The sequence below is a fragment of the Solea senegalensis genome, linkage group LG16 (genome assembly GCF_019176455.1).
Source record: "Solea senegalensis isolate Sse05_10M linkage group LG16, IFAPA_SoseM_1, whole genome shotgun sequence".
In the NCBI taxonomy this organism is placed as follows: Eukaryota; Metazoa; Chordata; class Actinopteri; order Pleuronectiformes; family Soleidae; genus Solea; species Solea senegalensis.
In genome coordinates this window covers 5,470,541-5,493,035 of record NC_058036.1, presented here as the reverse complement: position 1 = coordinate 5,493,035, position 22,495 = coordinate 5,470,541, and the positions used below count along the sequence as shown (strand labels likewise).

Sequence of the window (22,495 nt, the reverse complement as noted above, 5' to 3'; positions counted from 1 at the left end):
GGACTGCTGGGATCCGAAGCGGCCATTACAGGCCAATTAAACTACCATCAGTGTCAAACTGAGACCCTTGACCAAGCTCTCGCTTAGTGTGATGATTTACAAACACGCTGTGAAGCTTGGATACCCTCTCCAGTTGCAGCGTCCCTGGCAAGGTCGTTTTTCACTAAACGTCTCTCTTCTATCAGGAATGCATGAGGTGTGTGTGGGTTGTGAGAAACGTCGTGAAGCCGTGGAGTCCCATCCGTCGATGTCACCTGACCTGTCTGACGGAAACCTCTGCGGTGCTATAGAGCAAACAACCTGAGGCCTCTGCAGCAAACGCGCTCAGGCACCAGACTTTTTCCAACACACCAAATGCCACCGTGACTAAACGGCCCAAACATCTGTGGATGCGGCCACATTCATGCACAGCACAAGGATACAGTGTCTGGTTGCCAGTGCGCGCTGCAAATGATCTGCTGGCATGCTCCAGAGAGACAGGAAGTGCATGTCATTCTCGTAAAAAAAAAAAGAAAAAAGGGTTGAAGAGCTTTTTTCTGTTGGGGTGTAACACAGTGCGGTTCAGAATGCTCAATGGTAAAATACTACAACAACTGTGTAATAGTACTAACCTTTTGTAGCTCTAAACGCAGCAGTGGGGCCCCTTGTCACCATCACTTGTGTCTTTCTTAAAAGTGAAAACATTTGTTAATCAGGAAACGAAACACTGTATTCAGGTCAAACATATTTTACTATATTGAATAATAAGGCCCTCTAGAACCTTCCTTTTGTAACCCAAATGTGGTTGTAACAACTCACAAGAAATAGCTCTTCAGCCAATGAAAAAAGAAAAAAAGGTAACAAGGCAACACCCAAAGACATCACCCTCTATTTTGAGAAACAGCTGTTACTACACAAATATGACCGATACGTACTGTATATAACACATCTCTTCTGCATATTATCATGGATTTGACTTGTTTAAAACATGTGGGGATGTAAATCCAAATGCAATTGATAATTGATTCATTTTTACTGAACATAGAGGCTTCTTTATCTATATAAATCTCTCCTCACCAGCCCTGCAGTTGTCAAATTGAAAAGAACTGAGGGTTGTTTTTTAATGCCAATCACAATTAAAAGCAAACTCAGGAAGTAACAGCCAGCAGCTCAGCATCAGCGCAGCTATACAACCAACATGCAACATTCAATAAGAATTCTCAATTCAGCTGTATACATCTCTCCACTGCCCGTCAAAGTCTCATGCAAACTATGCCGCCCTGTTGTTGTTTCAGAAAGCCCAGCAGATGTACTTCCTGTTTTGTACATTTTCCTATTTACAGTCAAGGGAACCGAGAGAGGACATACACCCTTGACAAAGAATGTGTCCAACGGTAACTACGACCATGAAGAACTATAGTTCAATATTGCATCCCCTCCCATATATTAAGCTAAGCTACTTCCAAACAATACAACTTTCACCCAGAAAACTAAACCCTGGAAGAAACAAGAGACGTAACAAATTTAAAATCACTTTTTTAATAAGACATTACAATGACATTGTTCTGTACATGGTTCCCCCAGTCAAAATAGGAGTAAGAGCTGCAAACACAAGGTGTCTTTCAACATTTCACCAGCAAACAGCTCCCTCTGACTGCATAACAGATGGACTCTGATGTGGGGTGACTGTACTTTCGTACTCATGCTACAGATATAGGCTATCATATAATGTCCCCAATACTGAGACTAATCAACTGTGGTATCAGATTGAGAGAACTCAGAGCTGTATGACATTCCTTTGGAAAGACTGGGTCGACTTGACATGTGACCCAAAATTAAAAATGCATCGCAACAAGCATGTTTATGAGTTACTGGAGGCCTATTTGTTGAATATTCAGCACAATTAGGATTCAAGACATGACACAAAAGGTCAATCAGTTAACTATATAGCCCACATGAGGGGATTGGGAGTGGTAACAAAAGATGTCTGAAGTCATTTGCATTGGTAATAAGACTGGTGATAATGAAATCTAAGCAATGGTGTGGGTTTTTTTTTCCCTTGCTGCTGTCAATACCATTGAGAAGAAAGACTTTTCATCACATTACTGTATCCAAGTCTTTCCAAGGAGGCTACATGACATGAAAGATCGCACCTTGGAAGAAACATAAGATCCAAGTTCAACTACGACAGAGACTGAAGAACCTTGAAATAAGCTGTAGTTCAAGAAAGATAAAAACTTCAGCTTTGTTAGAAAAAATATACAAAACAGGAAAAAGGAATTAGGCAAAGGCGGTGAACTCTGTGGCTTTAGCATTTGAACCAATTTCTTTAGATATTCATCAAGCAAGCCCCAAACATAATGAATGTGATTTAAGCTTGCTACAAGAGTACAAGCAAAATTGAAGCCAGAAAACCCAGTTAAAGATAAATTAGTCACAGGGTAAAGGTATTAAAAATAAATGGGAAATGATCAACTTTTTTTTCTTAACCATACTCATTTTGAGAAGTTATTTGTTACTTGCAACTTTATTATAGTTTTGACCTAAAACAGTCAGCACTCAATCATTAAGATTTGTAGTTTGAGGTTAGCCATGTGAGGCCCTCATACAGTCCATCACCTGTAGTCGCACAGGAGGGCTGAACATACCAATTCCTATCTCTGATGCGGGTCAATCCCAGCTTCTCCTGGATCTCATGCGGCTTCATGGCATCAGGGAGGTCTTGCTTATTGGCGAATATCAAGATGATGGCATCCCTCATTTCCCGGTCATTAATGATGCGGTGAAGCTCCTGTCTCGCCTCGTCGATACGATCCCTGTCCGCGCAGTCGACCACGAAAATTAACCCTTGGGTGCCCGTGTAATAGTGTCGCCACAGAGGACGAATCTTATCCTGGCCCCCCACATCCCACACGTTGAACTTGACGTTTTTATAGGTGACAGTCTCCACGTTGAAGCCGACTGTGGGGATTGTGGTGACAGACTGTCCCAGTTTCAGTTTGTAAAGGATAGTTGTTTTCCCCGCAGCATCAAGTCCCAGCATTAATATTCTCATCTCCTTGTTCCCAAATATTTTTGAGAGCACTTTCCCCATTTTGAACCCTTGTGCATAAATATGTTTGCTCCTCAAGAGAAAAAAAAAGTGTCAGATATCGTGTCGATTGTTCACTGTAACTCTTGCTTCAGATTGGCAAATAGCCTTACTTGTGAGAACATAACTTGAGAGCAGGGCATATGTGTGTGGGGGGAAAAGTCAAAACTGCACACTCATGATTAAAACTGAACACTGGTCGACTTTAACGAGTAGAGAACCTGTGTGGGGGTGCAGTGACCTTTATGTTCAGAGTACTACAATGTTTTCAGAGCCAACACACAACATGGCAGTGTTAAACTAGGAGCATGGCAGCAGCTGTTGACTGCCTTTCATTGTGTTCGGTCAGATCCAGATGAAGCTGCGTTGACAAAACACCGGCCGTGCCGATTTCAAAAACTGCAGATAGCTACAGACACGCCGTTACACACACAGGGCCCGGAAAAAAGCCTCGCTGCTTGTAAAGTCCGTCTGCGTTTTTTTTGTGACTGGCGGTCCTCCTCACCGGGTGCGCCCTTGTTCTCCTCACCACCACCCGAGCAGAAAAGCAGCTGTCAGCGGTTATTCCGTTAAACGTCCCGCCGGTTAACTCCTGCCGCACTAGAGGAGACTACTTCAAGACCGACGAAAATCCTCAGTGACTCAGCAACACCTGTATCCAAACACGAAGTCCACTTCTTGTCCCCCTGAAAAGAGATTTTAGAGGGAGGGTCAGACATGCCAAATTAGCAAGCTACAGCTCATGGCTGCTAAAGACGGTTAGCGGGCTAACACGAGCTAGCTAGTTGCCTCAGAACGCTAGCTGGTAACACAGCTAGCGGTAGTTAGCGAATCATATGGAAACGTGAACATATAAGCGGCTATAGCTCAATGCTTATCTCACACACTCGCGAATTAGCAGCTTAGTGGAAATACAAGGGGGTTTACCTCCTATCTCCCCCTCCTGCCTCGACAAATGCACCAGCTCTCGTCTTTTCTCCTTTAAGTCGAGCTGGTCGCAGAGCTGCTACACCGGAAAGGTGTGGAGCTGCATTAATCGCCACTTCCTCCCGTCGACTTTATTCAGCCGCCGCCGCCGCTGCCGAGCACAACTCATTCACTGCTCTCTGCTCGCTCGGTGCTTATACTACACAAGTAAAAAAATCCACTCTTATTAAATACATGTCCATTTACAAGGTATATCTCATTTTAGTTCATCGTTGTGCACAACAGTAACTAGTATTGCTGTGTTAACAAATGCGTTATTATTACAAACTACACCCATTAACTTGTCCAGCAGGCTGTTTTTGATTTTTTAGCGATGGCATTTTAAGATTAGATATAAATATGCCTTTGCTATTATAACGCAATGTACGGGTTATGTTTCAGTATCTATTCTTGTCATCTGATAAGGCTAACGATTGGAGTGCTTATAAAGGGTAACATCGCCCTCTTGTGGCAGCTACCAGTTACTGAAACGCCATGATTCCCATTGATTTTTTTTCCATACCTTTTGTCCTTTTGTCTACTCCACAACATAATGTCTATGAGAAACTATTGCCTCTGTGAATTTATGAGCGTACACACATATAAATTGTAATCAATATATTTTCTTGTATTCTGGTAAAACCACTAAACGACACCATTCCTCAAAACTTATCTATTTGATTATTATATTATTACCTAAAAAAATATGACTCAGAAGGAAGTTGAATGCAAAGGAAAATGCAGAATGGAACAACATTGCCAGCCAGTCATGAGAAGCACTTACCAAAGGGGAACAGACAGTTCAGCCTGGGCAGGCAGACTGGAGCTTGTTGTCTCAGAGAGGGTTCTTCTACTTCCAGACCTCCATTCTTTGAGGTGAGGGACAAATATGCACATCATTTATTTCAGTAAAAGCTCCATGCCAGCATTTAATAGGGATGTTGGAAAGTCCCACAGTGACTTTTTGTGGTAAGACTGTTAATTGCATCTAAATGTGAAGTTGCGTTGGGCTGAGATAAACAGGCAATTCATCGTGCACTACATAATTAAAACCAAACAGATATCTATCTACCATGGGAAACATACATTTACATTGCCAAAGCGAGTGTAAATATAAAACTAATTTGTGTCATGGCAAAATGAAAACAATTACAATAAAATAATATATATAAAACGCTGTTGTTTTCAAGAGAAAATATAAATAAAGACCATGTACACAAGTACTATTTAAGGCCCCGCCCCACATAAGTGACGTTGAGGTGGTCGACGTCACAGTGGACACACACACGCACACACAGTGTCCATCAGCGTTTCAAGGACAAACCTGCTGTGAGAATGAGATGAGTCATATCAAAGTACAGCTTCGGCAACATGAAATCATAATAACAGGGTGGTTCCACCCCTCGTCTGCTCTCACTTCGTGATTACAATGGAAGCTGCTTCCCTGCACTTAAATCCGGAGAAAGAGCACCGTGTGTCAGGCAGCTGCTGCTGACGACGACAGCACCGGGGGAACGGCGCCATTCAATCCAACACTCAAGACGAATTAAGCGTCTTATTAGCGGCTAACTTCACTTCATCATGGCGGAGTCCAGTTTCAACAACCTGACTTCCCTTGCTCGGGCTTTGTCACAGCCCAAGCTGGAGCTCCCTGAACTCAATGAGGTGTCTCCTACGCGTCCAGGTGTCCAGGTGCACCGGAGGAGACTGCTCTCGAGCTGCAACTCGGTCGAGTCCACCAATGAGCCGCTGGTTTCACCGTCCGAAGAGGCGCGAGTCCTGGTCATCAACACCGGAGGAACCATCGGGATGACGATACATGATAACGGTAACTCTATGTCAGGGTGTGTGCGTGTGTCCTCTGTGGTCAGGTAAGGTGCTAGCCAGCACAGCGATATCAGGTTTCGTGTGTGTGTGTGTAAATAAGAAGTGTGTCACAACAACACGTGTGTGCTTCTTAAAATATCACGAGCTTATTCTGGTCCTACCGGCTGACGCTAGCAGGGTGACAACAATTAGCATGCTAATCGACAACACGTGTGTGTGTGTGTGTGTGTGTGTGTGTTTGTGAGAGTGGGCGCGCGTGTGTGTTTGCGTGAGATTGAACGGACTACAATGTAAACATGTCAGTAAAAATTAGAAAGCGCAGTATTAGCCCTGTTGTTCCACTTGCATATGTAAGTAGTAAAACAACATGATGCAATGTGCAGCAAGAATAAATAACTCCATGTTGACACGAGCCGGCTGTTGAGCAACATCTGCAGCATCCGTGCAAAAACAACATTCAAGGGTCCAGCGTCAGGTGCAGTTCAAGCGGGGACTCAAAAGCACATACATACATACAGGTTTCTGTGACGTCAGAGGACATTGCATTGACTTGCATTCATTCCCCGGAGACTTACCAAACTTTTTTTTTAACGAGGGCCAGGTTTGATCATGTGAGGCATGTGATCTGTATGTCACAGGTGGGTTTCAAACCTGAAACTCTGGTTTCAAATCACAACTCCTGACCAGAGGAGCTAACGTGGGTGAATACGTTATAAATCCAAAGTTGTGGGCTGTATAAAATCTGTCTGAGGGCCGTGATTGGACTTTGGACATGCCTGCTCTAACCTTAACCATAATTACTACTGGTCTAATCCTAAACCCTGACATTAACCTAACCCTGACCTCGGGCTAACATTTCTTTATCTTAAAATGTAGTCTTGACTCAAACAACCTGGGGGCCACTGAGTGTTTAGTTTGGTCAGTAGGGTCAGCCGGTCACTGAGGATGAATAACATAATAGTGAAAATATTGGCAGAGTAGTGCAGAGGCATGGGCTTCCGGGCCCCCTGTGTGCTTGGGCCCTGTGCAGTAATCTATCCTTAGCTGGTGAAGTCGGGGAAAAAAAAAGGTCAAACTTTTTGAGAAAAGGACATGGAAATAATATTTAATATGATATTTCACATAATTTCAAAATAAAAGTGCCTTGTTTTGATATGGAATGATAACTAGTTCACGGTGTAAACTTATTTAATATGCAAAAATGAATCCAGTAATAAAACACACACAGAAAAAATACACATACATAGTCCATGTATTGAATGACTACGTTGATTAATTTTTGCATAATAAATAAGTTTACACTGTGAACTATTTATCATCAAGAAAAACATTTCAAACATATAGCAAACTGTAAACTGAAGAGTTGTCAGCTGTCAACCTCAAATGTCACTTGCATTTGACTGTATTTGTCCTGATTCATACAAATAAATCCCCATGATCTTACTTTAAAATCTTGATTATACTCCTAAATGACTTGAGGCTGACACACACTCTTCATTTGTGTCTTAATTTGGTAACCTAAATTTGATCTGCTGGCCTGTTTGGACACGTCAGAGTGTCTCACACTGTTACAATAGTCAGATATTTCACACTCGGTGATAACTGAATGTCGTGAAATTGGGATTTTCCAAGGTCATACCTCGGCTATGTCACACATTTCATCAGTTGAGGGAGTCTCCGTGGATCGGCGTTTACATTGTGTGTAATAGCCTTGTGATTTCCTGCCCATTTCCCCATGTTGCTCTTGACAACACATGCCTACAATTCTCCCTTCTGTCTGTCAGGATATCTGGAGGCAGCTTCCCCCCGCTGTCTTCAATGCTCACACACGTGGTTGTCAGCTGCCACGAGTGAATGTCTACAGTAATAGTGAAATTCACGGTTTAAGAATGCTGTAACATGCCGTTTCTTACATGTACCACCAGGGGTCAGTATTAGACTGTTGTGTGGCGGTGTTATCATGGCCCCCTGTTTTTGCTGCGCTGTTCTGTTCTAAGTCGTTGAATTGTGACACAAATATCAACATAAACCCCCTTTTTTAATTGTTTTTTTTTTATTTTCAGTGCTCGCACCAAAAGCCAACGCGTTTGTGAAGAGTTTGCGGAAGCTGCCCATTCTCCACGATGAGGCATATGCTCAGCAGACCTGCCTGTATGACTACTATTCGTCTGAGAGCACGCTGGTCCTGCCGTAAGTCTATCACTCACAGTGCGCTCTTGTATGGTACGGTGTAAGGCATCATGTTTTAACTGTGTTGATTCTATTATAAATGCTTTAAAGCCCTTTGTTCTTAATTAAAGGCCTTTTTTTCCGTTTATTTACAAACATTCAAACCTAACCTGTCATATTTCCCATTTGCAATCGATTGATGCTGTCTATTAATACATCAACTGAAGTTATGTAGCCGCAAGGTCGTTACGTGATCACTGCTTATCGCGGTGGCGTATATCAAGTATTACTGGTTGCACCGATTAAACGGCAACGTTACTTGTCAGTGACGTTTTTAACTGCTATTCAATTGTGTGTTTTTATTATTTTTCTTCTTTATTGATAAAAAACAAATTATTGAGAAAGCCTAGGACGTTGACTGTGTATTATTTCAGGACTTAAAATGTAACCTTCATTGTAATGTTATTGTCACTGACAACTAATCCTTATTTTCAGAGGAGTTTAACAGATCATAGTCCTGCTGATACACTGTAGTGACTGAATGTGCAGACCACTGTAAATTGAATTAAATTACACACTTGTGTGTCGGTGGTGGAGATGAAATCTTATTAGAATTGACAGAGACCACAAATGATCGTCCTGATTATTGCTTTATACCCAAGAGTACAATCGATGTTGTGTGTGAGATTTCAGAGTGAAAGATCGACTTCGCTCACATGTCTGTGAACTGCTTTTATTGCTTTACAGGAAGTTGACGTCCGTTTCTGAACTTCAGTTCAATAGGTGCTGCTGCCATTGCACTGTGCTTGAGAATGGTTTGTGTGTCTGTTGTCCCCTTTTTTTTTTTAGTAGTGAATGTATGGGTGTGCTTGCATGACAGAAAATATGTGCGTTTTGGTAATAGGAGAAAATAGCAGGAAGGATAGAGGAGCACAGAGCTGAGAAGGAGGGGAGGGGGTAAATCAGCCGGGATAACCATGTGATTTTAGGGAAGTTTAGCTGGTAAAGAAAAAGCTGTATCTGCTGGTAAAGCGAGGTGGATCCGCTCTGTTGCATGTTTGATTTCACGTTGGCTTATTGTCTGGCCCATGTGCCGTGGAGCACTGAGAGTAGAGAGCCCCGTGACTGAGCTCCCAGCTGATCAACAGCCTCTGTGGAGTCTTCATTAGTGATAGTGGGGGGGGGGCGACTCTGTCTGAGACATACGCTCACTCACAAATTTCAGTACCCTCATCATGCAGACTGCTGCTGTGAACGGCGGCTGAGCAGCGGGGTGCCCCGGTTGTGTGGCGACGATAAGGAAAGCCATACAGCAGCTGTGTTAGTAGAATGGTTTCCCAGAACCTGGAAGTTGAGGTTTTTGCGAGCAGTTTGTGATGAGTAGAGAGAGTAGAGCTGGACACTTAAAGGGCTGTTTTACCCATTTTTTTTTCAAATCAAATGAAAAATACACTTCAAATCATTATGAGGCTGCTGGGTTTGTTTAATTCACATTCTATTACAGAGTTGGATTCAATTTATTCAGATCGATTGAAGGAAGTGACTTTGACGTCGACTTTTTGTCAATTTTATTATTTTTTTTCAATCCCAAATTCCTCTGTTGTTGTGGGAATGAGACGTGTATAGTATAGAATAGAATAGAATAGAATAGAATAGCATATTATTTATTTAAAATGATTAGTTGTTTGGTTCATAAAATGTTGAACCTTGAAATTCTGTCTTAACCAAGATTACATTTAAGAAGCTGCTTACAACCACAAACCAATTAACTCATTATCACAAGAGCTCTTGATTAATTTAGTAATTGACTAATGGATTCATTGTTTGCGACCCTAGTATTTATTTTAATAATGCTATCGATGCACTATATTGGACCTTTTTGCCAATATGCTGCTATATCAATATATCAAGAGTGCTTGGACTGATACCCGATACCGATCTATATATATGTGTATGTATAAGGAACATGGCAAGTACATAATTTAAGCTTATTCCAGGGCTACAAAAACCTAATATTTTTGCATTATAAACTTACATTAACATACGAAATGTAACACACTGGACGTTTTTCCTAACTAACAGAGTGTGGCTGCTTTCGTGCTCACACAACTGACTAATATTAAAGATGAACTAATCTGTTTTCATATGACGACGTAAGCCTGTTTTTAATGATGACTATTTTTTTGTTTTTGTTTTTAGACGTTCAGCACGTGTTGCTATTCACTCACCCTTTGTGTTTAGACAGTGTTAATAATATCAACTGGTATCATGTGCAAGTCTAATGGGCGTACTGTTGATGATATGCATTTGCCTATGTTGAATACTTCTAGGGAATGGGTTTATTGATTTATTGAAAAGCTTTATTCATGTGATGCGAAGAGGGAACGCCACAAGGTCGTTTGCCCCCTTCCTCCACGTCTTCCTCCGCGTCTTGAGTCCCTCTTCTACACTCACACACTCCATAATTATTCTTATTCTGTGATGCATCTTAGCACATACTATATAAATCTATACACCTTAGGGTACACTGCCGGATATATATGATTGGTCATTTGAATGGTGTTTTCTTGGGGGCACGTTAGCTTCAATAAAATCAACAGCATATGTTCTTGGGTTGTGTGTGGACGTAAAGCTAATTAGGAGCGCGTCTGTAGTAGAACCCCTAGTCGGGAGGACTGGTGTTTGCCTGCTCTTCCTTCTCCCTGCTGGTTCCAGGCTGCCGTATGGTAATGTGTGTGTGTGTGCGGGGGGTTGTTCCACCCTATTTCTTTAAAAGGGAGATTAAAAAAGAAAATCTTTCCATGGTTGTTAAGCCAGTCACACTGCTTCATTCAGGGTTGGCCAGCCCGAAGTGAACTCCTGTTAGAGGCCACATACTAAATATTAATATGACAGAGGCTCACTTCCTTGTGACTGGAAGCAAACTAACCTGAAATGACTCACCGAGTAAACCTCAACGCACATTAAATGGACTCTCTTGTGTCTGTTAACTTTACCTGTACACACGTTTATAAAGTGTCCATGTCTTATCTTATCTGTCTTATCATCTCAAATGTCCCTTTCGAACCAACACAAATTGTGGTGGTTTAAAATAGTAAAACAAAATTATAGCTTACGAAGTGCAGGTATAAAGTCGATGTTATATTTTAAGCCCAGGTTTGTACTGAGTCTTTTTCATAGTTTTATAATTTGTTTGATTGTGATGTTACTATTTGCAGCTCGGCCTGTGTCACAATTATTGTTCTAACTGCGACTACTTTGCATAATTGTGTTCATTAAACTTCATGTAAGCAGCTGGGTGAAGCAGAAATGCTGTATTTCCTTTTTTAAAATGCTCAATGATGTGTTGCTCATAATAAAATGACGGCATAAAATGAGATGAACATGAGACGGAAGCCAAATTGCGTCTTGCAATGTTTTGGGTTGCAATTAGCACACGGTTTCCAATTTGGTTGCGTTTTGTCGATTATTTGCATTTCTCTGAAATTGTAATCAGGGCCTGTGTAATGCCCCTCCCTTCTACACTCCCAAAAATGCCTGTGTGTGTGTGTGTGTGTGAGTGTGAGAGTGTGTGTATGAAACAGGTTTTGACACCCTGCTGCTGAGACACAAGGCCGGGCTTCATAGACACTTGTGTCACTTCATAAACTTAGCTTGTTACACCATTTCCCCTCTTTTAATCCTACTTCGTAGACTTAACCTGAACCAATTATTATTATTAACTCTTAACAGTGTCGCTGATAATACTTTGTTTAACCACATGTCCTGTGTGTGAACTGCATGTAGTTGCAATGACTAACATTACTAATATTTGTTTTGTTCTTTTACACAATAACCATACTCCTAAATAAACATCTCTCTTTTCCAGAATGTGTAAAGACTGTAAGAGAATAATCTACACTGTCTTAGAGTACAGCCCTTTGCTGGACTCCTCCAATATGACCCCAGATGACTGGGGTAGGATCGGGAAGGACATTGAGGTATTTTTGCTGCTGGACATTGATTGATAAACACTTGTGTCACACACACACACACACGGTGGAATAAAACAAAGCAACGTGGCGTTTGTGTCCTTGTCCGACTCCAGAAAAACTACCAAAACTATGACGGTTTCGTGATCCTTCACGGCACCGACACGATGGCGTACACGGCCTCCGCCCTGTCCTTCATGTGCGAGCATCTGGGCAAACCGATCGTCCTCACCGGCTCACAGGTAAAAAGAAAGTGTCTGCGGACTTTTGAGGAGGTGTACTGTCTTGTGTGAGATGACATACTTCATACGTCTTCAGGTGCCAATCTATGAGATGAGGAATGACGGCAGAGGCAACCTGTTGGGGGCGCTGCTGATTGCCGGACAGTTTGTCATACCTGAGGTGAGGGAATGGTTTAAGCACTCTTGTTTTCAAACACGCATGACACAAAGTTAAGATTTGGAAATGTGAGAGAGAGAATAAATGTGCTTTACTTTATTATTTTTTTAATCATTTCTTCACAATGAGATGAATTATTCATGATTACATTATTGAGGAAAAGGAGGAAATCTTGTGTTCTGAATTAAGGAAATGTAACACAGTGAGCCAATTTCCTTTGCATGCAAAGATGACAAAAGCCTCTAAAGGACGCGACTGTAGTGTTATCCACTATGTCTATAAGTGTTGATTAAGTGTGCGTCATCCTCAGAGAAGTCTATGTCTTTCCCCTTCAGGTGTGCCTGTATTTCTACAACAAACTCTACAGAGGCAATCGTGTGACCAAAGTGGACGCTGGGAGTTTTAATGCATTCTCCTCGCCTAACCTGCAACCGCTGGCCACTGCGGAAGTGGACATCACCAGTAAGACACGGCTGCACTGATCGTGTCTTCACGTTTCTCCATGGGTTTGTTTTTTTTTTGACGTGGTTTTCTCCGTCTCCGCCGCAGTCAACTGGGATACGGTGTGGCGGTCGAACACCACGGCGAAGTTTCAAGTCAGCACGGAGCTGAACCGGAATGTGGGCCTGATCAGGCTGTTCCCAGGAATAACTGCTGCCACCGTAAGTGTCAAGTAGGCATGTCCCGATACAACCTTTTCACTTCCGATACGGTATCGATATTGCAGCCTTGAGTATTGGCCGATATCGATCCGATACGATATCAGCACGGATCATACATACTTTAATTACTTATTTTGTAGGGTGGAGTGTTAGAATAGGCTTGATCAAGTGATATTACTTGATCCAGTAGGTTTGAGAAAAACCGACCCATTTATTATTAACCAATGGTTACATGTATTTTAACATTCAACATAAGAATATTTGATTTTTTTGCCATGTTAATTTCATTATTCGCTACTGGATAGAAGTGCTAGAGCGGAATGGACCGCTTGTGTCAGAGTGCTTCTACCGGAGATTTTAGGGGCAGTCTGACATAATCCGATACTCGTTTTTTGGCTGATAGCGGACTGATATCTGATATCAATATCAAACAAACATAAAATACCCACACCAACAACACACAAAAACACACCTTGTTTCTCAATATTGAACACATCATTCAATCATTTACTAGGTTGGTGAAAACCTACCCAGAGTCATGAGTTGGCAAACATGGAGTCAACAAGAAGCTGGTCGGAAGTGGGGCTCAATTTGACTTGACACTCAAAAAAATAACATCAGAATAACATCTGCCGGTCAGGTTTTGACAAAGGTTTTGTCCATAAATGAGGATTTTGTTGTTTCTCTCCATAAGAGCCAAAGCAGAATGATCAGATTGATTTAATATAGAATGAATCAAATAAATGTTGCCTCGTGGTACGCATGTCGACTCACACTCGATGGAGCCTGCAAATAAAAAACATACACAAATGACAAAGAGAAACACAGATTGACACAGTTTTTACACCATTTTCTGCATTTCATGGACCAAACATCTACTTGATCAAAAGAGATGAATCACTTACTCAAAGAAATATCATTTAGTTGCAGTCCTAGTGTGTGTGTGTGTGTGGAGAATGTTTTTAGTGGATGCTGCTTGTGAAAGAGATTTGAGGTTACTGTTGATTTTCCATGGGTGTGTTATTACACTAAACAGATGAACAGAACAGAAGATGAAGAAGTCTAAATTTGCCATTCAATTGTCTTTTATGTGTAAAGAGTACAGTTCAGCACCAAATGATATTAAGTCAACAAAGATAGACATAAATTAAAACTGCAATTATTTCAGCTTTGCATATTGTAATGACCTCGTTTTCCTCCTCAGCGTATTAAAACGTAATAAAGGAAATGTTCTTCAAAGGTAGCAGCCTGCTCAAAACTGCAATAAAACATAGTTAACTTTAATTTAATTGTGCTATTACCCATCTTCTGTTACTTTGCCAGTCATGTAAACCGCCATCAAAGCTCAGCCCAGAGAAAGATGAGACCGAGTTATGGGCCATGACCAATCACCCTGTAAAGAGGGAGGACTGGCACGGGTACTGTAACATTTATCTGCACCTCCCCCCCCCTGCAGCGGCTGCCAGGAGAAGGACTTTACTGTCTCAATCTGCTCCCGCTGCCCAGCTCGGCGATCAAGACTTCCTCGCAGCTTTTAACTGCCTTCGCGAGGCACTGTTTTGATTAGGCACCAGACTCTCGTGTCCCCACACGTCTCCCGTGTAGGAACGCTTCACTGGTAATCTGCGGCAACCACTTCTTGTCAAACTGCTTATCACATCAAAAAATACCGACTGAACCCGGCACTTTTAATGTCACCTTCCCCTCACATTTTATGGTAACTGCCGTGGTCTTGCCAAGTGACTTTATGCTTGCTAACACCTTCAGATTAATTGCTCTCCTTCCTGCCATCTCAGTCATCTGCCATGGCTAATGATGTGGTATAGGGCCTCCCCATTGCCAGCCAACCAGTGGCGAGGATACTGGTTGCGTAGATTGCGCCAGATGGGCTTTTTGGGAGCGTGGTCGGTTGCGTGCATTGGAGTGGAAGGAAAAAATAACATGGAATACTAATTTCTCAACTTGATTCTCCACCGCTAAAGCAGCAAGTTTAGCTTGCGATAAATTGTGGGCGTTTAAAACCTCAAACCTCAAAGTCATCCGCTTCCAGGTGAGGGCTTTCCTGCAGCCGCCCATGGAGGGCGTGGTCCTGGAGACCTACGGCAGCGGAAATGCCCCCGATAACCGCCCGGACCTGCTGGAGGAGCTGAAGAAGGCGACCGACTCCGGTGTCATCATCGTCAACTGCACGCAGTGTCTGCGGGGCACCGTGTGCACGAGTTACGCCACTGGCAAGGTAGCTCCTGTCGAACGTAGAGTCAAAAATGGAGAAGGCTGGCCCAGAAAATGAATAAAGTACTGACATCAGTCGCTCATTCCCATGACTTCTCAGGTGTTGATAGAGGCCGGGCTGGTAGCTGGTGGTGATATGACTCCAGAGGCCGCCCTGTCAAAGCTGTCCTACGTCTTGGCCAAGAAGGAGCTTGATCTGGAGGCCAAGAAGAAGGTCGGTGCCTTGTTTTACATCTAAGCATTTAGAAGACGCTTTTATCCAACGCGGCTGACATTAGAGGAATAAACTACAGGAATAAGAACAGTGCTGACAGAGGGTGAGAGTGCAGGGGAGGGGTAAGGTTCTTCTGGGTCTTCAAGAGCTTCTTGAAGATAGACAGGGACGCCCCTGTTCCTTGTAGCAGTTCATATCAGTCATATTCATATAATGATTATATTACAGGAATTAGGTCAGTCAATGTTTCATAAGTGTTTATTCTTCCTTGTTGTCATCTACTCGGTACATAGTTCAAACAAATATGTGGTACCTTTTTAGTAATTAAAAATGTGTGTGTGTGTTTTTTTAAGCTGATGAGTCAGAACCTGCGCGGCGAAATGAACGTCGACTTGGCAGGAGCCAAACTGTGTCTGAGCAACAGCCGCTTCATCCAGGTCATCGCCAAGTCTCTGAGCGTCAGCTGCAAGGAGGTGAGCGCAGCAGCAGCAGCTTTACGCTTAACTGCCGATAAAGCACCTAGCTTGTATTCAAATCCTGTAATCTTCATACATGTTAGACTGTTTTTGTTTAAATGCAGTTCAGCCTTTAAATGATTAAACTGTGCGTTGTCTACAGGAGCTTCAAGCCATTCGCGATGCTCTGACTCCTCCACTGGCATGTGCTGCTGCCAAGATTGGAGATGTAGAGGCTTTAGAGGCACTAAGAGAAATGGTGAGAAACACTGCAGTCCCACACACACACCTGTGCATGTTCTCGTCAAAAACTGAAATCAACACTGGCTTGAATAACACGTTCTCTTGTGCGTCACATTAATACGTTTCCACGGTCAGTCTCTCCAAAACTACATGGGTGTAAGGAAGCACACAGGTGCACAACCAAAAACATGAGGCCTGACTGGTAAGGCAGGCCCTGTCGCATGTGGTTGAACTGGTATTCTAAACACGGATGTAAACATTTTGTCTTTGAGGTTCTTTAACGCTTAGTTAGAATCCTGACAATAAAATGAAGCTTCTGTTGCATCTTGTCAATCAGTGTCAAGTGTGTGAAGTGTGGTGTAGAATGGTTTATTGTAAACTACACTGCGTGTGTGTGTGTGTGTGTTTATTGAACTAAAGGAACAGATTGTTGAAGCCAAAACTATCAGGTACTTTATTTAAATGTTGTTTTTTTTGCACTTGCTGTTAAAAACACACTCTAAAAGTTCGGTTTCTCTTTCTTTCCAGGGCACTAACTTGTGTCTCGGTGACTACGATGGACGCACGCCCCTTCACGTCGCGGCCTGCGAGGGCCACCTGAAGGTGGTGCAGTACCTTCTGCGTCACGGAGCCACAGTGTACGCTAAAGATCGCTTTGGGGATACGCCCCTATGCAATGCCGTACGCTTCAGGTAAACCTCGCCACATTCGAAACGATGAGGGCTGATGCCGCTCTTCTGGTTTTATCCGTCTACGGCGGCAGTAACGTCGTTTACGAGCTGCAAATGAGACATTTAAAAGAAGGGGGAGGGGGACAAAAAAAAAAATCCCTTTTTTGCCGTCAGCAACCATTGTTATTCTTCATAGTCCTTTTGAGTGTTTCTTGCAAAACATGGTGTTAATAGCTGCAATAGAGGACACTTCATTAAATGAGCTGCAAGGTAGAGAATCTGGCTCTACTGAAATGACGGGGAGGGAGCAGCAGCAGCTGCGGGGGGAGGGGGAGGCGGGGTGAAACCGGGAAAGCAACTCATAATGGAGTTTACAGGCCAGGCAACAAAGTAATTAGACTAATTATCATGTTACAATTTAGACGGTGTTTATTTATTTATTTTTTTTAGCAAAGTACATTTGAACAAAAAGCCATGTTTCTGCTATAGTGCCATGTGGAGCCCCGGGGTGAAAGCGTTGTAAGAGTTGTGCCGAATAGCTGTTTGTCCTATTTGAGCAGTCGGCTTAACTGCAAGTGTGGACTTGTTTCCCTTTGTGATGGAAGAGGGACGTCCTTCAGGAAACAGTTCACATACCTTCATATATATATATATATGTACATTATTTTAATTTCATACATAATTAATGAAATTAAAACCGAGTGAGAGAACTCGATGTTTGAGTCACTTCGAGGATGTTGGCATTTCTGGCACACCTTGAATGCCACCTACAACTCACTGACGACTGTCTGAGGTCCATATAAGGAGTGGCAGAGAGCAGCAGAGGGAAAAGAAGGGTTTAAAGAACAAATGAGGGGAGTGTCGTCTGAACCAGTCCTACCAGCCTGCTCCCAGTTTCACAGATGAGAGATACTGGCTTTTTAACTTATTTATTTTAATAGGTCTCTTTGACTGTAACTCTGCATGCCAACAAAGCGTCAGATTGACCTGTTGGTTTACTTTTTTATCGCAGAGCAAGCTCAGCTCTGATTTATAAACTCAGCACCTCAGTGGTCAGCACTTTGGGGCCCTTTGATTGTGTATTCCTGTCACCATGCACAAATGTCACTGCAGGTGACTCCTGTGTGGGGGCGGATCATTGTGGACGATAAGGAACTTGTTCCTACTTGCCAAACTCACCACTGAGTGTCAATTAAAGTGAAAACAACATCTTAGATATACTGTGTGTATATATATGTGTCTATCTTATACAGCATGTGTGTGTAATGCTCACCCAGGTATTGAATAACCCTGGCGTAATAGACGTAACATGAAATAGCAGGGTTCCACTCCAGGTTTAACAAAGCCAGTGTTGTGTTATTGTTCAAGTGTAAGGGAACGCTATACCCTGTGCAGTAGAACTCAGCGGTGTCAAAGTCATTGTAAGTCAGGGGCCACATACAGAGCAAGATGTCAAGAGGGCTGGACAAGTAAAATCACAGCATAATTAACATCTATATATATGTATATGTATATATGTGTGTGTGTGTATATGTATATGTATGTATATATATATATATATATATATATATATATATATATATATATATATATATATATATATATACACACATATATATCTATTATGGAATGGAGCTCAGCCATCATTCATTTGGTCATTTACACCTTTGCTTTTCCTACTCTGACATTTTTATCTTCTTAATCCCTCGTATCATGTGTCAGGAGCTGCCGCGACAGACGCTTGTCTATTGCCCGTCCGTTTCCGTGCTGCGATAATTAACATATAGCTGTGTGATAACTCAACGCAGGCACAAAGAAGTTGTGAAGCTGCTGCGACAGACCGGGGCCCACTTCTCCAGAGACAAGCTGGAGGAAGCAGGAACAGAGCTGTGCAGGTGAAACACACAAGAGGACACGTCTCGCAACGGCACACAAATACAGTTCCAAATATCTCGTTTGACCCATCCTACATAGCTGACAAAAGGGGTTCAACCAGTTGCCCCGCTTGTTGCACAAACTGTAGGAATGTTCCCAGGCAGCATAGTTTTGGGTTCTGCTCTGCATCTCCTGTGTCGCCAGTCGTACAACGACGCTGGCTGGCACACTTTTATTTATCTGCCTGAACCGTTCCAATTAACAGTTTCAGGAACACGCCTTATTTAAGGTACGAGCAGTACCACAATTACAATACAATCATCAGTCAATCTATAAAAGCTGTCCTTCACACAGTGTCTCTTTAATTTCAAAATTAAAAAAAAAAACACAAGCCTTCGCTGTCGTAACCCAGTCGTTCCCTGTGTGTCAGTCTTGCAGCCAGCAGTGACCTGGAGGGCCTGGAGATCTGGAGCCTTGCCGGTGCCGACCTGTATAAACCCGGCTACGACGGACAGACGGCAATCCAAGTGGTGTGTGCTATGGGGACGACGTGTTCCACATGAATAACCGCTTGAACTCGTTCATAATTAAAAAAAAACACTTATTGCTCGTGTACCTTCTGTTACAGGCTCAGGATTCTGGCAAAAAGGAAGTAGTGGCTTTTTTAGTTCAGATCATGAGCAGTAATTACAAGGTAACCGACCCCATTTCCTGACACTGTTGAGAGTAGTACGGTGTGTCTTCTTTGTCACATTTTCCTGCTCCTCACTAATATGCATGGACGTATTTCTCTCAGATTTTCTTCTCCGTCGTCGGTTGCCCCTCAGTAACATGTTTGTCTTGTTCAATTTCAGACAGTATTTGGGGAATTTAATTCATGTGATGATGATGATGATGATGAGGTAAACGAGATGCTGTGTGTTTGCATGCCCCCACCCCCCGGTTAGTGTTTGTCACGTAGTGAGCCCGTCCTCATGCACAGCGTGGTTCCCGTGGCTCGTCCTCCTCCGTCTTTGTGCACATCACCTGTTACCTTTGATCCATCCAACCCTATTCTGTGTAAACTGCCTGTTACGGTCTTTATTGTGTGTGTGCATCCAAGCATGAACTGCACACTGAATCGTCTTGAATCGTCATCCAGTTCATAATCAATACCCAGTAAAAAAAAATGCTTTAAAGGTGCAGTGTGTCAAATTTAGGGGAAATTGTTTTTAATTTGGGGAAATTGAAATAATTCAATTTTTTCTTTTTTAATATTATTGCACAATCACCTGATTGGATGAATTGTGTTTGCTCCAGAATTATATCTAGGATTTTACCATGTTTTTTATAATAGCCCACGACGGACAGTCTAGCATCGCCTCTTCAACAAACTTGGAAGAGACGAGTGAGGTGAGGGAAACTCGGCCACAACACTCAACGTCACCAGTAAATGTTGCCAACTTTTACACGCTGTACCTTTTTAAATGATACATTCTTCTTCATTTGTGTGTTTTTTTTGACCAAATGTCCTGTTGTGGAAGCTTTATACCGGGAACAGAGAGGTCGTTTACACAGATCGAGGACTTTGTCCCCCCCGTGTTTGCTCTACAAACGCAGGAAGACGAATCACAACCGATGACCAAGAGTTGTTTGTGTGTACACGTCATGTGAGGTTTTACTGAGATACAAGCCTAGTTTTCCCAAGTAAAACCTAATTTGTACTCACAAAGAGCTCTTGGTTGGAGCTTTTTAAGTTCTTACCGTTTTGTTTTAACCTCGGTACATTTAAGATTGATTCTAAGAGACTTTTAAATCATCTGTTAATCTCAAATGTCCTTTGTTTCAAAGCTTCATACACTGAAAGCTACATGGCTTTATTTTTGTACTGTTTTTAGAGTCAAAAAAAGGAAAGCGATTGATATTTGCATCCTTTGTTTTGTGAAGCAGACGATAGACGGATTGATAACCACTGTAAATGTAAAAGTACCTTCTGTATTTCTGTTTTTCATCAGATAGAATCTCATCACACATTTCATGCCTGCCCAAAAATGCTTATCGATGCTGAAGCAGCTGACCGTAGTCTGGGATGATGTAGAGGCTGCATGTGTATGCATTTGTCATAAGCTTGTCTTGTGGAGGGGGGTGGGTGTCTTCAATTGGGAAGATGCTTGTTTTGGGGGGGGACAGTGATTCAGCTTGCTCCTAGATGAGTTGTGGTCTCAAACAGAGCATCTCTCCAGTGCTGCTTCTTAATCAACAAAGGTTTCCTTTTGTGTCTGTGGCAGAACGGCGGAGTGATCGAGTTCACCGCCTCCCCATCGGGACCCTGAGCTGACGCCGTCTCAACCCGACAGCAGCCGTCCTCTGTTGGCGTCCACGTCCTCCCGCTGTCCTGCTGAACGTTAAAGAGATTCTTTTTATTTTTTAGAGTCTGCACAATTGTCTTCTAAAGAGCTGTCACGATTTAGTCTTTCCCTGAAAAACCCCCCAGCACTTTGAGTGCACATTGTCCAGGAAAGATAAAAAAAAAAGGAGAAAGTTTTGAGTGTGCGTTTGAATGTTTCATGTATAGACTTAATCAAACTCTTTATTACTATGTATGTATTGTTATTGCAGTGTTCTGCCAGGAAATAATAGTTAAGAGTCACTCGAGTTGTTTTGTCACAAAGACTGTAACGTCCCATTAGTTCTTCAAAGGAGAACTATGATCACGAAGTAGTTTTTTAATCAAAAAAACAAAATAAGGTTGAACAGAGTATGTTTATTTATTTACAGCAACATGTCCGCGACATCTGGAAGTACAGGGTTCACTCTCAGATTTTATTTTTGTGCTTATTTTTATAGCGATCGGATGCTGGAAATTGTCTAATGAGAATTAGGTTTCGACTTTTATCGTCAGGAATGTTATCCGACTGTGGCGTATTTACTCGAAAGTGTTCCTCTGCCCCTGAAGCACACATTTCCATTCTCTTCTGCTCAAGCAGGTTTTACGAAAACCTGCGATTGCCATACAGACTCATCCGGCCTGTTCCTCGTGCCGATTGTCGAGCTGGAGGAGTCTCGTCTCACTTTGAAATCTGAACGGAAAAAATTCAGTCTGTGGGAAGAAGAAACCGGCCAATATCTGTGTTCTGTTGTGTATTTTGTCTTCCAACATTTTGTAAACTTTGTGTGAAACAAGGCTGTGAAGCCAATCCACGTATTTCTTTTTGTGTCCATGCTTTAACTTTAATCTGAAAAGTGTTAACGTGTGACTTTCCGGTCCAAATACAATCACGATCACTTGAAATGTGATGTTTTCACCACTTTTTACTGTTTCACCTCTGTGTAAAAATTAAAGTGTGAGAAGGGTGTGTGCAGGTGTTTTTCCAACAGAAATAAATCTTTTTTTCTTTCGATTCAGTGTCACTTTTGACTCCTACTTTTACATGAAATCATCACAAAACACCATATTCCTTAATATGAATTGTTGCACGTCCACGTAATTGTTTAAATGATTTAAGAAGTAACCACTCATTGTGACTGGTTACAATTTGTGTTCTTAATAGTGTGTTTAACTGTGTGAATCTACTGCTGGCTATACAATAAAGTTCCCATTTAGGATTTTTCAAAAAGACTTTGAAAGGTGTTCCGATTTAATAATTAGATTCATCTTTGCTGCACTTTAAAAGACCTAAACTGCAGCCTGTGTGAGATTCTTCTGTCTTGACTGTGAGATAAACATAAGATTAAACCAGAAATTAAGAGAAATGGCAAAAC

At 42.2% G+C, this 22,495-nt stretch overlaps 2 protein-coding genes and 1 long non-coding RNA gene across 6 annotated transcripts; 1 reads left to right on the top strand and 2 right to left on the bottom strand.

Annotated features, from left to right (window-relative positions):
• Nucleotides 1-1,502: 1,502 nt before the first annotated feature.
• LOC122782658 (ADP-ribosylation factor 6) lies at nt 1,503-4,161 on the bottom strand. The gene is made up of 2 exons (XM_044047093.1): nt 3,998-4,161; nt 1,503-3,756 (listed from the first exon to the last, which is right to left on the bottom strand). Exon 2 carries the CDS (start codon nt 3,071-3,073, stop codon nt 2,546-2,548), a length of 528 nt encoding a protein of 175 aa, XP_043903028.1. The 5' UTR covers nt 3,074-3,756; nt 3,998-4,161; the 3' UTR covers nt 1,503-2,545.
• Nucleotides 4,162-4,694: 533 nt separating this feature from the next.
• LOC122782659 lies at nt 4,695-5,425 on the bottom strand. Its single transcript, XR_006361944.1, has 2 exons — nt 5,361-5,425; nt 4,695-4,905 (listed from the first exon to the last, which is right to left on the bottom strand). It is a non-coding gene; the product is annotated as an uncharacterized LOC122782659 (long non-coding RNA).
• On the top strand, nt 5,307-22,134 carry aspg (asparaginase homolog (S. cerevisiae)). 4 transcript variants are annotated; one of them, XM_044047089.1, is made up of 18 exons: nt 5,307-5,864; nt 7,927-8,053; nt 11,901-12,012; nt 12,120-12,245; nt 12,322-12,405; nt 12,738-12,864; nt 12,952-13,064; nt 15,115-15,300; nt 15,397-15,510; nt 15,864-15,983; nt 16,129-16,224; nt 16,737-16,900; nt 18,688-18,774; nt 19,185-19,284; nt 19,383-19,448; nt 19,609-19,656; nt 20,091-20,146; nt 21,022-22,134. In XM_044047089.1, exons 1-18 carry the CDS (start codon nt 5,618-5,620, stop codon nt 21,032-21,034), a joined length of 1,986 nt encoding a protein of 661 aa, XP_043903024.1. In that variant the 5' UTR covers nt 5,307-5,617; the 3' UTR covers nt 21,035-22,134. The 4 variants fall into 4 exon arrangements, with proteins under 4 accessions (XP_043903024.1, XP_043903026.1, XP_043903025.1 ...); XM_044047091.1 differs by lacking the exon at nt 19,609-19,656; XM_044047090.1 differs by lacking the exon at nt 20,091-20,146.
• Nucleotides 22,135-22,495: the final 361 nt, after the last annotated feature.

Coding starts and splice junctions, on each gene's coding strand:
- aspg (XM_044047089.1), top strand. CDS start 5,618: ATGGCGGAGTCCAGTTTCAACAACCTGACTTCCCTTGCTCGGGCTTTG. Junction 18,775..19,184: donor GCAGGAACAGAGCTGTGCAG/GTGAAACACACA, acceptor CCTGTGTGTCAG/TCTTGCAGCCAGCAGTGACC. Junction 19,449..19,608: donor TCATGAGCAGTAATTACAAG/GTAACCGACCCC, acceptor GTTCAATTTCAG/ACAGTATTTGGGGAATTTAA.
- LOC122782658 (XM_044047093.1), bottom strand. CDS start 3,073: ATGGGGAAAGTGCTCTCAAAAATATTTGGGAACAAGGAGATGAGAATA.